At 33.6% G+C, this 10,881-nt stretch overlaps 1 protein-coding gene across 4 annotated transcripts; it reads right to left on the bottom strand.

Moving 5' to 3' along the window:
* Window positions 1–1,261: 1,261 nt before the first annotated feature.
* Window positions 1,262–9,464, bottom strand: LOC102662278 (polyadenylation and cleavage factor homolog 4-like). 4 transcript variants are annotated; one of them, XM_041012421.1, is made up of 7 exons: window positions 8,861–9,464; window positions 8,097–8,198; window positions 7,551–7,808; window positions 6,918–7,037; window positions 6,372–6,848; window positions 3,475–5,160; window positions 1,262–2,693 (listed from the first exon to the last, which is right to left on the bottom strand). In XM_041012421.1, exons 1-7 carry the CDS (start codon window positions 9,197–9,199, stop codon window positions 2,667–2,669), a joined length of 3,009 nt encoding a protein of 1,002 aa, XP_040868355.1. In that variant the 5' UTR covers window positions 9,200–9,464; the 3' UTR covers window positions 1,262–2,666. The 4 variants fall into 4 exon arrangements, with proteins under 4 accessions (XP_040868355.1, XP_040868357.1, XP_040868356.1 ...); XM_041012423.1 differs by having other exon boundaries at window positions 7,551–7,830; window positions 8,861–8,876; NM_001371754.1 differs by having other exon boundaries at window positions 2,360–2,693; window positions 6,372–6,833.
* Between the last annotated feature and the right edge of the window lie 1,417 nt (window positions 9,465–10,881).

Below are 10,881 nucleotides of genomic sequence, written 5' to 3'. Positions count from 1 at the left end.
TCAAAGTAAAGGATAAAATGTAGCTTGTGCTTGAATTCAGCTTATTATTTATTTTTACAAAGTAATTAAGCATAGATTATAAATATTGCTTGAAGGGTTGAGCTTTTGTCTCAAATGATATCAACGATTAATAATTCCTCTCACATTTGAAATTATTTGGTACTGTTATATATGTGATGTATTTGAAGGGGTCTAAAGGAGGGTAAAAAAATATCTTGGAGCTGTGTACCTCGCCCATTGCCCATATCATTGTATCTTAACTTTCTTACTTAGTTGCTGTGATTACAGCTTGTTTATTTTATTTTTTATGTTGTTACTTAATAATTTTTGCATTATATATGCAAATCTCAAGCGATATTAGCTTATATGTATCTCAGCTTGCTGAGAATGTTACAAGAAAATAATTTGAAATTAATTTGGAATTCATTTGGTTGTTATCGTATTAGTTAGATGATTGGTAGATTAGCTACATTTTCTTTTGTATATGTAGATCATATACTAATTGTGATAACTCCTCTTATTCTATAGAATATATTCCGAATTTTTATCTTATAATTTTTTCCTCTACTTTTTTTACTTTGCCACAATTCAAACGCTCAATATCCATTGATATTTCTCTTCTCTTTTTCTCTTGACTCATTGATCTAAACTCTAGTGTGTACTGCATATATATGCTGAAGCCTTAGTTTTTCTCGTCTCTTCATGGAGTTGACTTTCACGCTTGAGAAAACACAATTCTCTAATTACAATGGGCATGAATTCAGTGACTTTGTGGAGGGAAGTGAATTTCCCTCATTTTTATATCATTAATTTAATTTGTTGGTCTATATATTTTGTCACTTGTTTTAAAAGATTTTTTTAATCAAGTTATTAACTCAATCTTATATTTTTTATACTTTAAAACCATAAAAGTATTATTAAGCATATAGATTAACTATTATATAAATTATTTCAGTTTAATCAAGTAGTCTCTAAAAAAACTTTACTGGTCATATTAGTCTTCAGTTTGAACAACATTCTCTCCAAAAAGAAGATACAGATGATGTGTAAATTAATCTACATGCTCAGTGATATTTTTTATAACTTTTAAATATATAAAATATACAAACCAAATTAATAATTAAATTAAAAATATTTTTAAAATAAATGGCAAAAACCTAGACCATTAAAAATTAATCTAATGGCCTAAAAAGGAGAAAAGTCACAGTGATTTCCCGCTTTAAAATCACTGAATCCGTTTCAATTTATAATGACCTTCCACTCATGTGAAGTATATACCACATTACAACATATGCGTGCATGTTACAATGACATTTGCATTGACTCCCACAATTATTTTTTAATTACTTGAGCATTTTAGATGAGTGTGGAAACCCATTGGTGGATATATTCACAGCCAGATCCCCAATAACAATACGTATAGTTATTTTTTTTTTATAATTCAAAAAATTAAAGACAAAACACAAAAGCCCTAGACCTAACATAAATAAAGAAAAAGATGTATCAGATTAATAAACATAAAGAAAAGAAGGCCATATTATAACTGTTTCTGATCATGTGCCTATTGCATATACTCCCATCGTTTCAAATTATATAACATTTTATAGAGAAAAAATTGTTACAAAAATTAGGTAATTTTACAAAATCAATATTGCATTAAATACATTTTAGAGAGATAAAGGATATATTTAAAAGTTACCTAGTGTTTTCTTTGAAATTCAACAAATTACATTATTTGATGTGTCAAAACCTTTAAACATTATATAAAAAGAGAAGTATTATATAATACAATAAGTCATATATGTAAAAGGACTTGCGGCTTGCCTAAAAAATAGATCCACGATTTTTATGGCTAATAATCATGTTAATCTTATGTTTGGATTAATACACCAGTCGAAGAAGAAAAAAATTGTAGCTTCTAAGATAAATATACTTTTGAATTCTTCCAACTTTAATTTAAACATGCACTATTGAGACAAGAAACATCCATGGGAATCATTGTTGGGCTGCTGCTTCCAGATCCTATAATTTTCTTTCTAGATCGTGTTAAATTAGCATTGCATTCACATCTGATATTTGATTTTTTTATTATAAAAAATTTAGGAGAATTGAGTCTCAAGGCTTACCAAGTCATGACATGTCTCAACCCGCAAGGCTCATTAAGTACTAATAGAGACACTTACTTATCGCTCACCAATAAGATTCATATATCGAAAGTAGAATGTGAACTCACATTCTTGAGATATGAATCCCGACGTTTGACTTGGCATTTAATTTTTTCTCTATTTATTAATTAAATTTATTTTTACACAAGAAATCTTATTAACTTTGGATAAAGAAAAGGGATAGGAGAAATAGGAGCCAAAACAAATACACTAGTGATTCACTTATTCACGTCTTGCGAAGCTCGTTCAATTAATTATTATATTTTAGACCCCTAATACTGAAACGGAGGCTTCCCCTTAATTTCCTTTTTTTTTTTACATACCTTTAATTTGATCTTATCCTAAAGGTAGGAAAAATACTGTTTAAAACAATTGAACAGGAGAGAGGAGGGTTGACAAGAAACCTATCAATTGGAAACAGGCAGGCTGACCTTTACCTTTTACAGGCCTTTTTTAAAGCCTTAATCTTGTTTATATAAAAGTCTGATCTGACCTGAATGTTTATGCAATCTGTTTTTGTAGAAAGGCCTATAAAACAAGGATGTGTAGTTAGCAAAATCCAATAAAAAATATTATATATATATATATATATATATATATATATATATATATATTATAAATAGCTATCAGGCTTAATAGGCTTTTATTAAGCCTGAGCCTGGCTTGATTGAAAGCCCATGGCCTACCTAACCTTTCTTTAAGCCTTAGTCTTGTTTAAAAGTCCGTTTAAGCAACCTATTTTATAGAAGGACCTATAAACAAGCCAATAGGTCTAACTGGGCCAACAAACCTTGATCCTTACATATATTATTTTTATTATAAAATTATTAATAATTATATATTAAATATAAATATATATATATATATATATATATATATATATAATATTATATATACTATTGTATAAACAAGTCAGTCTATCCCGTTTAATAGACTTTTTTTAAAGCCTACAGCTTGACCTTTTTAGTTAAAAAGACTTTATGAAAAGCATTAGCCTAGAGCCTAAATAGGTCAGGCCAAGCTGCAAGCCCTGACGGGCCATTTGACCTTTTTTCAACCCTACTCCAATTTTAGCAATTATTAATGGATAAATGATAGAAGGTAAAATTCACAAGTTTCTTAAAAGTTGAGAATAAAGTACACTAAATTATTTTGTAAGGGATAAAAATGCATCAAAAATTAAAAAGTTGAGGGAAAAAAGTGCAATAAGCCAAAATTTAAACACACTCCTTCAAGTAGACAAATTGAAGCTTTGAAGTTTAAACATTAAACTGGAAGACGTCAACCAATATCAGATAATAGGCCTTACCAAATTGGTGACGATTGAGTTCTCTGATAAGCATTTGGCATGAATGATGGGACCCACATTTCTACTTTCCATCTCACAGTTGACATCTGAATAGTTCATGTAAACGGCCCCTTTGAACATCCACTCGTTCCTTTCATGACAGTACGCATCTTCAAATAGCTCGCCACACAATACACACAGACACTGGTTTTCATCTGCTAGAACCATCGTATCCAATTGACTGCTGTCTGTTTTTTGTTCGTGTACATCAACAGAATCATTAAACCCAGACTCAGATGAATATTCTGCCTTGCCAGCAATCCAGTCACTAGACTCAGCATACCAACTTCTTGATGCCTTAATTGGACCATGTTCTCTTGTGGCATGCCACTCCAAATGTCTATTAAACAGTTCTTCTTGTTTAAGCTTAATACCACAAACTTTGCAATTATGAGGGAAATCATCCCATAATTCCCTAATTACTGATGGGTGGAATTCTCGAATTACATTAGGTCTAAAATCAAAGCCAACAAGATTTCTGATTTCCGTGCTAGTTGATTGAGGTGAGGCGAGAGAGGTTTTTGTAGCAGAATCTACCTCATCTCCGGAAGACGATACTGGGACAGCTGCAGAACCAGAAATTGATGTAACTGGTAAAGAACAACTGGTGGTAATTATTTCAGTTTGATCTTTGGATCCCTTCGGAACCTCACTTGGTACCATAGTTGGTGATTCTGTTTCTGCAGATATCAAACCCTTTGCAACCAATGAGCTTAAAAGGTTTGAAATTGGATTTAGTTTATTATTTTTGGCAGTATTTAAGGTCGGAGCTGAGGAACTGCTAATGTTAGAGGAAGCGGGTGGTTGAGTAGAAAGCCTTTGTGGTGGTTGTCCAGCCTTTCCTTGAGTGTTTTTTGGCAGTGTAGATGAGTCATTATGCAGAGGATCTAATGTGGTAGGTCTACCAGACTGAGTAGGCTGAACCCCAGTCTGAGATGGATGCTTCCTTGGATCCGGATCACAGGTAATTGATTTCTTGGGGATGACTCCACTCTTGACAGGTGCAGCTGACAAATTATTTGTGGTCAACTGTGCTGAAGTTTCTCTGGTTAAAGAAACTTTAGACTGAGACGGGTCCAGCTGCTTTTGCTGAAGCTTTGGTCGAAAAGAAGTCATGGAAGATAACGGGCCCTGCATGTCCTTTTCCTGTGATCTTCGCAAGTTACCAACCTGAACAATCGGGCGTAGCGTAAGGGAGTGATCTCTAATATGCTGAGTTATCGGACCTCCCAAAAATTGAGAGGTTTTGAGATTCTGGGGTAATTCTTGGTCAGCAAAATTTTGCATTGAATGAGGGTGGTGTACTGTTCCTGGCAGTGATGGAGACTGTTGCCGCAAAGGTGACTGCCAAGAAGGGGATTCAGTTTCCCCAGAATCAAATTGTTGTCCCACAAATTTGACCCTTCCTACTACCGAATTCGACATAAAGGATTGGTTCCCCTTCTTGACAGTCAAAGAACTTGCATTGGCTGGTAAGGCACTATGAGAGGACACAAATCCTTCTGAGTAGCCTGGCTTTAGATTCTGCAATTGCCACGATGATGGTGGATGGCCCCCCAAACCAGGTAATTGATTCTTAACAGTGGATATTTCTCTATTGACCTTTGCCCCAAAAGGGCGTGTAATTTGGAGGTGATCTTCACCTTCCTGCACATGGAAAAGATAAATCAGCCAAGTATAACCAATAATATATATATATATATATATATATATATATATATATATATATATATATATATATATATATATATATAGTTTCAGATGATTGTATTAATTTGTGATGCATCCATAATTTGAGGCTTTGTAATTAGGGATTAAGTGGTTTAATTATTAGGGTTTGAATGTTTTGGAACCGGGTTATCTTATAACAAATTAAATCAGGGTTTTTTTCTTCGTTTGTATTAGGATATTTAGAACTTTGGATTGCTCGGATTTGATAAATTAGTGTTTGATTTAATCAACAAAATTAGGCATATTATCTTAGGGAATTCAGGCAATCGGCCCTACAACGATTATAAAAGAACTTCTTTGATACAAAAGTTAAATATTAGGGGTAATTGCATGTTACCACACTAATAGTTCTATTGCACTAAGCCACTAACTACCAAGCAATTTGGCCCTTCCTTTAAAATATGATTTTCTGAAATGTCCCCATCTTTCAAGATAGGGATTGATTCTCATAATTAGAAGAAGCTTACACAAGTGACTTTTTAATGGGATAAAAGACTCTAAATGATGTTCTATCTGTGCAAAAAGTGATAAGCTTATAACAGTGGCGGATCCAGAAATTTTTTTAAGTGGGGGAAAAAAATAGTCTAATATTTTCTCAAACAAAAAATTGTATAAGCTTTATTAAAAATAGTAATAAAAAATTTAAAACAGTAAAATTAAAAAGGATAAAGTGAGTAAAATTAGTATCAATTTATTTTCTCTTTTATCTTTTACAACTATTTATATTCATCTTATTAAAAAAAATTATCTTGTGGGGACAAGACCTATTCTTTTATCGGGACAAAAAAAATATTTATTCAATATATTCAAGTAAAAGATTTACTTTGTGGGAGCAATTGCCCCCACACCCCAATGAGTGGATCTGCCACTGTTTATACCGTCTGATTAAAATTAGACACCATTAACTGGACTTAATTGTTACGTGAAAAAATTACTGGTGGGACAAGTGCTTTTCAAATCAGATAGAATTTTATTAATTTGGAGGACATGGGACACCATTCCCCCCCCAAAAAAATCATGTTAAATCAAAGAGGAATGCACTTCATTTTATAAATTAGGAGAAAGGAGAAAAACTGCAATTGGATGAATAAATGGCAAAGTGCAACTGACCCTTTCCTCAAGCTTACCAAATTTTCAACATCTGCCATCCATGTGTCCGTGCTCAAAGTTTTTGATACATTGGGTCCATGATCAATCAAACCATTGTCAATCTCATCCCACATGAACTCCTCTTCTTCAGAAGTTTTCCAGTTACATGACATCACATCGTTCTGTTTGTTAGTTATGCTTTGTCTCGGCTGACAATGTGCATCCAAATTCATGGACTTTGGTGCTTCATGATTAGAAAAACTATGCTTCAGATTGAAACCATTTCTTTGCCCAGATGTAGTATCTGCATCACCACCATCTGTTTTGAACCATGTTCTGTCATGTCCTAAATCAATGAGCTTACTTCCAGTTCTTCCAGCCCCTGAACCCAAATTACTTGAAATGACAGAACTATATTCACTGCCTCCGTATGATGACCCATCCATGCTCTTTTCAGGAACAGAATCATTAAATGCATCTCTATGTGTGTGCTGATTATTCTGCAATATACAGCACTACATTAAAAATATGACAACTGATAGAGTGAATAGTATAAAGAGGAAAAGAAAAGCTACTTCACATACAAGCATGTTAATCCTAGGATCCAGCCATGGTCGAGCAGCACTCAAAGCTCTATCTGGCCTCTCCAAATCCTCATTTGAGTTTAAAACAGCTTCAGTCATATCATTAACTACTCCTTTACTCTTCATGACATAAAAAAAGGACATGGCAAAAGAAATAAGTACAAGAGATGGTGGACCAAAAGACTTGAATTGTGAATCAGACTTTAAGATACAGTTACAAAGTGAAAACAAAAATCTAAAATATGTACATAAAAATAATATGAAGATGATGTTCAAAATATTACTTTTAACTAATGTCTAAAAAGGTTAATAGCACATATGTCACATGTCAAACCATAAACAGAACCGCAAAATCAGGATAATTCATGATTAAGAAGAAAAAAAAAGAAATTCAAATTAGTTCAATGAAAATTCCAATTCAATTACACTTATTGCAAAAATACTGTATTGTCTCATATTCAAGATTAAAAATGACATGTCTTCCAGTCCTGTTTCATCATCCAAGAAACACATGACTCTAAATTTCAGTTCCATCACAAAAGCTTCTGTATCACTGTCCAATCTTGACTGATTCCTATCAAAATGCATCATTTCAAACCTTTAAAGGACAAGTTTTGACATAATTGCACCTACCCTACTTGACTGCTGAAGACGCTGCCTTTCTAAATACTTGGGATTCACATGGATACTATGAGGTGGGCGTTGTGACTGCAAATCACTCCTGACTGTAGCAGATACTGAAGCTGAACTATTGACTGCAGGTGCAAAGCCAAGTTCCTTCTCAATCATCTGAAGGGACTGAGGAGGAAAGACTCCTTTCCAAGTTCCAAAAAGATGTTTCATACTTGAATGAACACAAGGATCAACCTGTCTGTAAGCCTTGCAGAATACCTAAAATGTAAAGTAGTAGTACCTAGTTAAAAATAGGTGTATAGAATTAGAAAACATATATTGCAGGAAAAATGCAAAGGGAAAATTTGGTTCCATTTCATTATAAATAGATTATTTATTTTTAAGGGAAATACAAGAATTCTTACAATCTCTTGATTCATGTAACTGACTTTTATCAGAATAGTTCAGTATACATTTTGATAACTTCACAATCTAAAGGATTCATCATATAAGCATATCAAAATAAAGGTATGAAGGTAAAGTGGTTAAAGATAATAAATATCTGACCTCAGGTAGTCTGGAAGCAAAATATTTTATATAATCCCGTCCAATGTTCTTCACAATACTGTCTAAGAGATAAAGAGATGGCAGTTTTTGATCACTCGGAACCTGGAAAGTCATGAACTCATTTCAATTAAACAAGACCTTTTTTCCATAATACAAAGACGCCATGAGAGAAATAAGATTTCCCTGACATATGAAAACAAGGGAAACAGCTGCAATCAACGATATCTAATCCAATTAAAAGTTAGTATCAAATTTCACCAAAAGTGGACTTTAGCACTGATTGAGATTGGAAACTTTTAGGGTTCACTTCTCTCTTGTAAATGGAAAAATCCATGTTTACCAGGATTCTCAATCCCCTGTGCATACCAAAACCACTCCCCAATGGTGCTAATTACCAGTTACACACGTAGTCAAAATACCAAGCTACCGTAATTTGGCCAAAGGACAGTATTTGTTTTTCTTTGTAACTCTGATTGGAAAACTAAATATGTTTTTCGTTCTTTTAAGGTGCAGGGCAGAGTGTACCACTTAAGAACCAATCTACATCTACAGGGCCAATGAAATGAGATGAAATTCAATTTGAACAAACTATGAATGCCCTTTTTCTGACTAGCATTCATTTCCATCTAAGTACAACACTAACCCAATTCATCAACGCATAGCATGACAAACAATAAAACTAATTGAATTGCTCTTTCTTCATTCCAAATCCATTACTATTCAATTCAATAAACTTGACATAAACAACTGCATATTTTGTTCACCTCTATAATATTAGCACAAACGGTGGCAGCAATTGCCTTGGCAGCAGACAAGTTCTCTCCAGCAATAATAGTCAAGTTGGTAATTATTGGCTTCGAATTGAAAGTGAGCTCAGCAAGCGCGGTCTTGTACTGAATCACAAGCTCTTGGTGCGGCGGAGGCTGCGGCTGATACCCTCCGCCGCCGCCGGAGTCTCTGTCATATGCTCGGAACCTCGTAGACGGCAACGTAGTAACTGCCGCAGGGCGTAGAGGTAATTGTCGGGCGCTGAGTTCCTCGATTAATCGAGGCTTCTTGGGACCGGGTTCTCTCGATCTGTCCAACGATCTCTCCATGTTCATTCGAATCAAATGCAAACGAATTTAAAACCCTAATCCTAACCTTTATTGGTTCTCGGGCCGGTTTTATTGGGGAGGGGGAATGAATCGAAGAGAAGCTCGGATTTAAAATTGTAGAGGGCGAATTGAGATAAACCCTAATCCTAATTTACATGAATTAATAAAAAATAAAAAATAAAAGAGAGAGATGGAAGAAGGTGGAAGGAGGTGGAGTGTTTATAAGTAGGCTGTGATCTTGGTTGGAAAAAAAAAACGAAGAAGAAAGAGTTCAAAAACTTATGATGGAGTTCTTATATTTTTTAACGGTTTCCTAAAGCTTGATTTTAAACGATAAAATTTTATTAAAGTAAAATAAACATTTTCTGATGAAAAAAAAATATCACTTTTTTGTGTAAAGAATATATCACGTTTAAATGTTTAAAATTAACCTTAAAATTAAATATTTTTAAAAATCTTTTTAGATTAGGAGTGTTTGGATAGGATTTAAGATGAAATAAAATTCAAATCAATCGTATTTAAATAAATTAATTTAGTGTTTTAAAGTATCTTCAGTCGATCTAAATCAAATCAATGTAATAATATTAATATTATGTTGTTTTGATACTTTAATTTCCAACATAACATATTACTTACATCCGACTTAAATATAATTAATAATAAGTTGTTTTCGTGCTAGGAATTTTATTACAGTATCAAAACACTAACATGATTTAAATATCCTCATGAGATAAGGCCAAAAAATTCCAACGTGTAAGTGATACCCAACTTCTTATTCGTGATGTCTTTGTTGATGGCCATTGGCGTTGGAAATATTTTTTCCTCCATTATTCTAATTGATGTTAAGCATAAGATGATGAACTTAATTCTTGATGAAAATAGTCATGGTGTGATCATTTCGGGGCATATCCAATCTGGTATCTACACTGCCAAGTCCACCCATGCAAATGATTGATTCACGAGTCTGCTAATCATAGTTCACTTACTGAGAGATTGTAGCAAGGAAACTCAAATATGGAGTCTTATAAATATGGATTCCAGTGTTGACTTCTTCATTGTGAATTAAGACATTTGGTTCGCAACTCAACTGAAACGACATAGAAATCTTTTTGCTTGTACTTGCTGGTTGGTTGATTTGGATATCAAGGTACGTGGAGATCTTTGAGAAACGCATTTGGTCTACATGGTACATTGTAAAAGTTACTCTAGGAATTTTATTAGCTTCCTCAACAACTACAAAAACTTCTTCTTAACGTCAAATATCTTGGATTCCACCTGAATATGATTTTGTAAAAGTATTGACAGAATTTCTCTTGGAACTAGCTGACAGGATTCTCAGTTTGTTGTGGTCACACTGCTAACATGACAACAGAGTTTATGACAATTCTTCATGGTTTACGTGTTGTATGGAATGCTGGTTTTAAAAAAGGTATTATGAGAAACAAATTCTCTCGTGGCTTGGAATTTAACTCGAGATACATCTGCTACCTGGCATCCTCATGCATTTATTCTTAATCAAATAAAAGCCTTCGCAAGGGAACAATGGCAGCTCTACTTTACTCATACCATGCAAGAAGGGAATCAATGTGCAAATTGGTTAGCCAAGCATGGATCATCAAGTGGTATTTACATGGACACTTTGGGAAACTTGTCCTCAACATATGGTAACATCGTTGTTTGCTGACGCT

Source organism: Glycine max, chromosome 19, assembly GCF_000004515.6.
Source record: "Glycine max cultivar Williams 82 chromosome 19, Glycine_max_v4.0, whole genome shotgun sequence".
Taxonomy (NCBI): Eukaryota; Viridiplantae; Streptophyta; class Magnoliopsida; order Fabales; family Fabaceae; genus Glycine; species Glycine max.
This window is presented reverse-complemented; position numbering and strand designations above follow the sequence as displayed.

Coding starts and splice junctions, on each gene's coding strand:
- LOC102662278 (XM_041012421.1), bottom strand. CDS start 9,199: ATGAACATGGAGAGATCGTTGGACAGATCGAGAGAACCCGGTCCCAAG. Junction 8,199..8,860: donor TTTGTGCTAATATTATAGAG/GTGAACAAAATA, acceptor ATGACTTTCCAG/GTTCCGAGTGATCAAAAACT. Junction 7,809..8,096: donor TTGCTTCCAGACTACCTGAG/GTCAGATATTTA, acceptor TTTACATTTTAG/GTATTCTGCAAGGCTTACAG.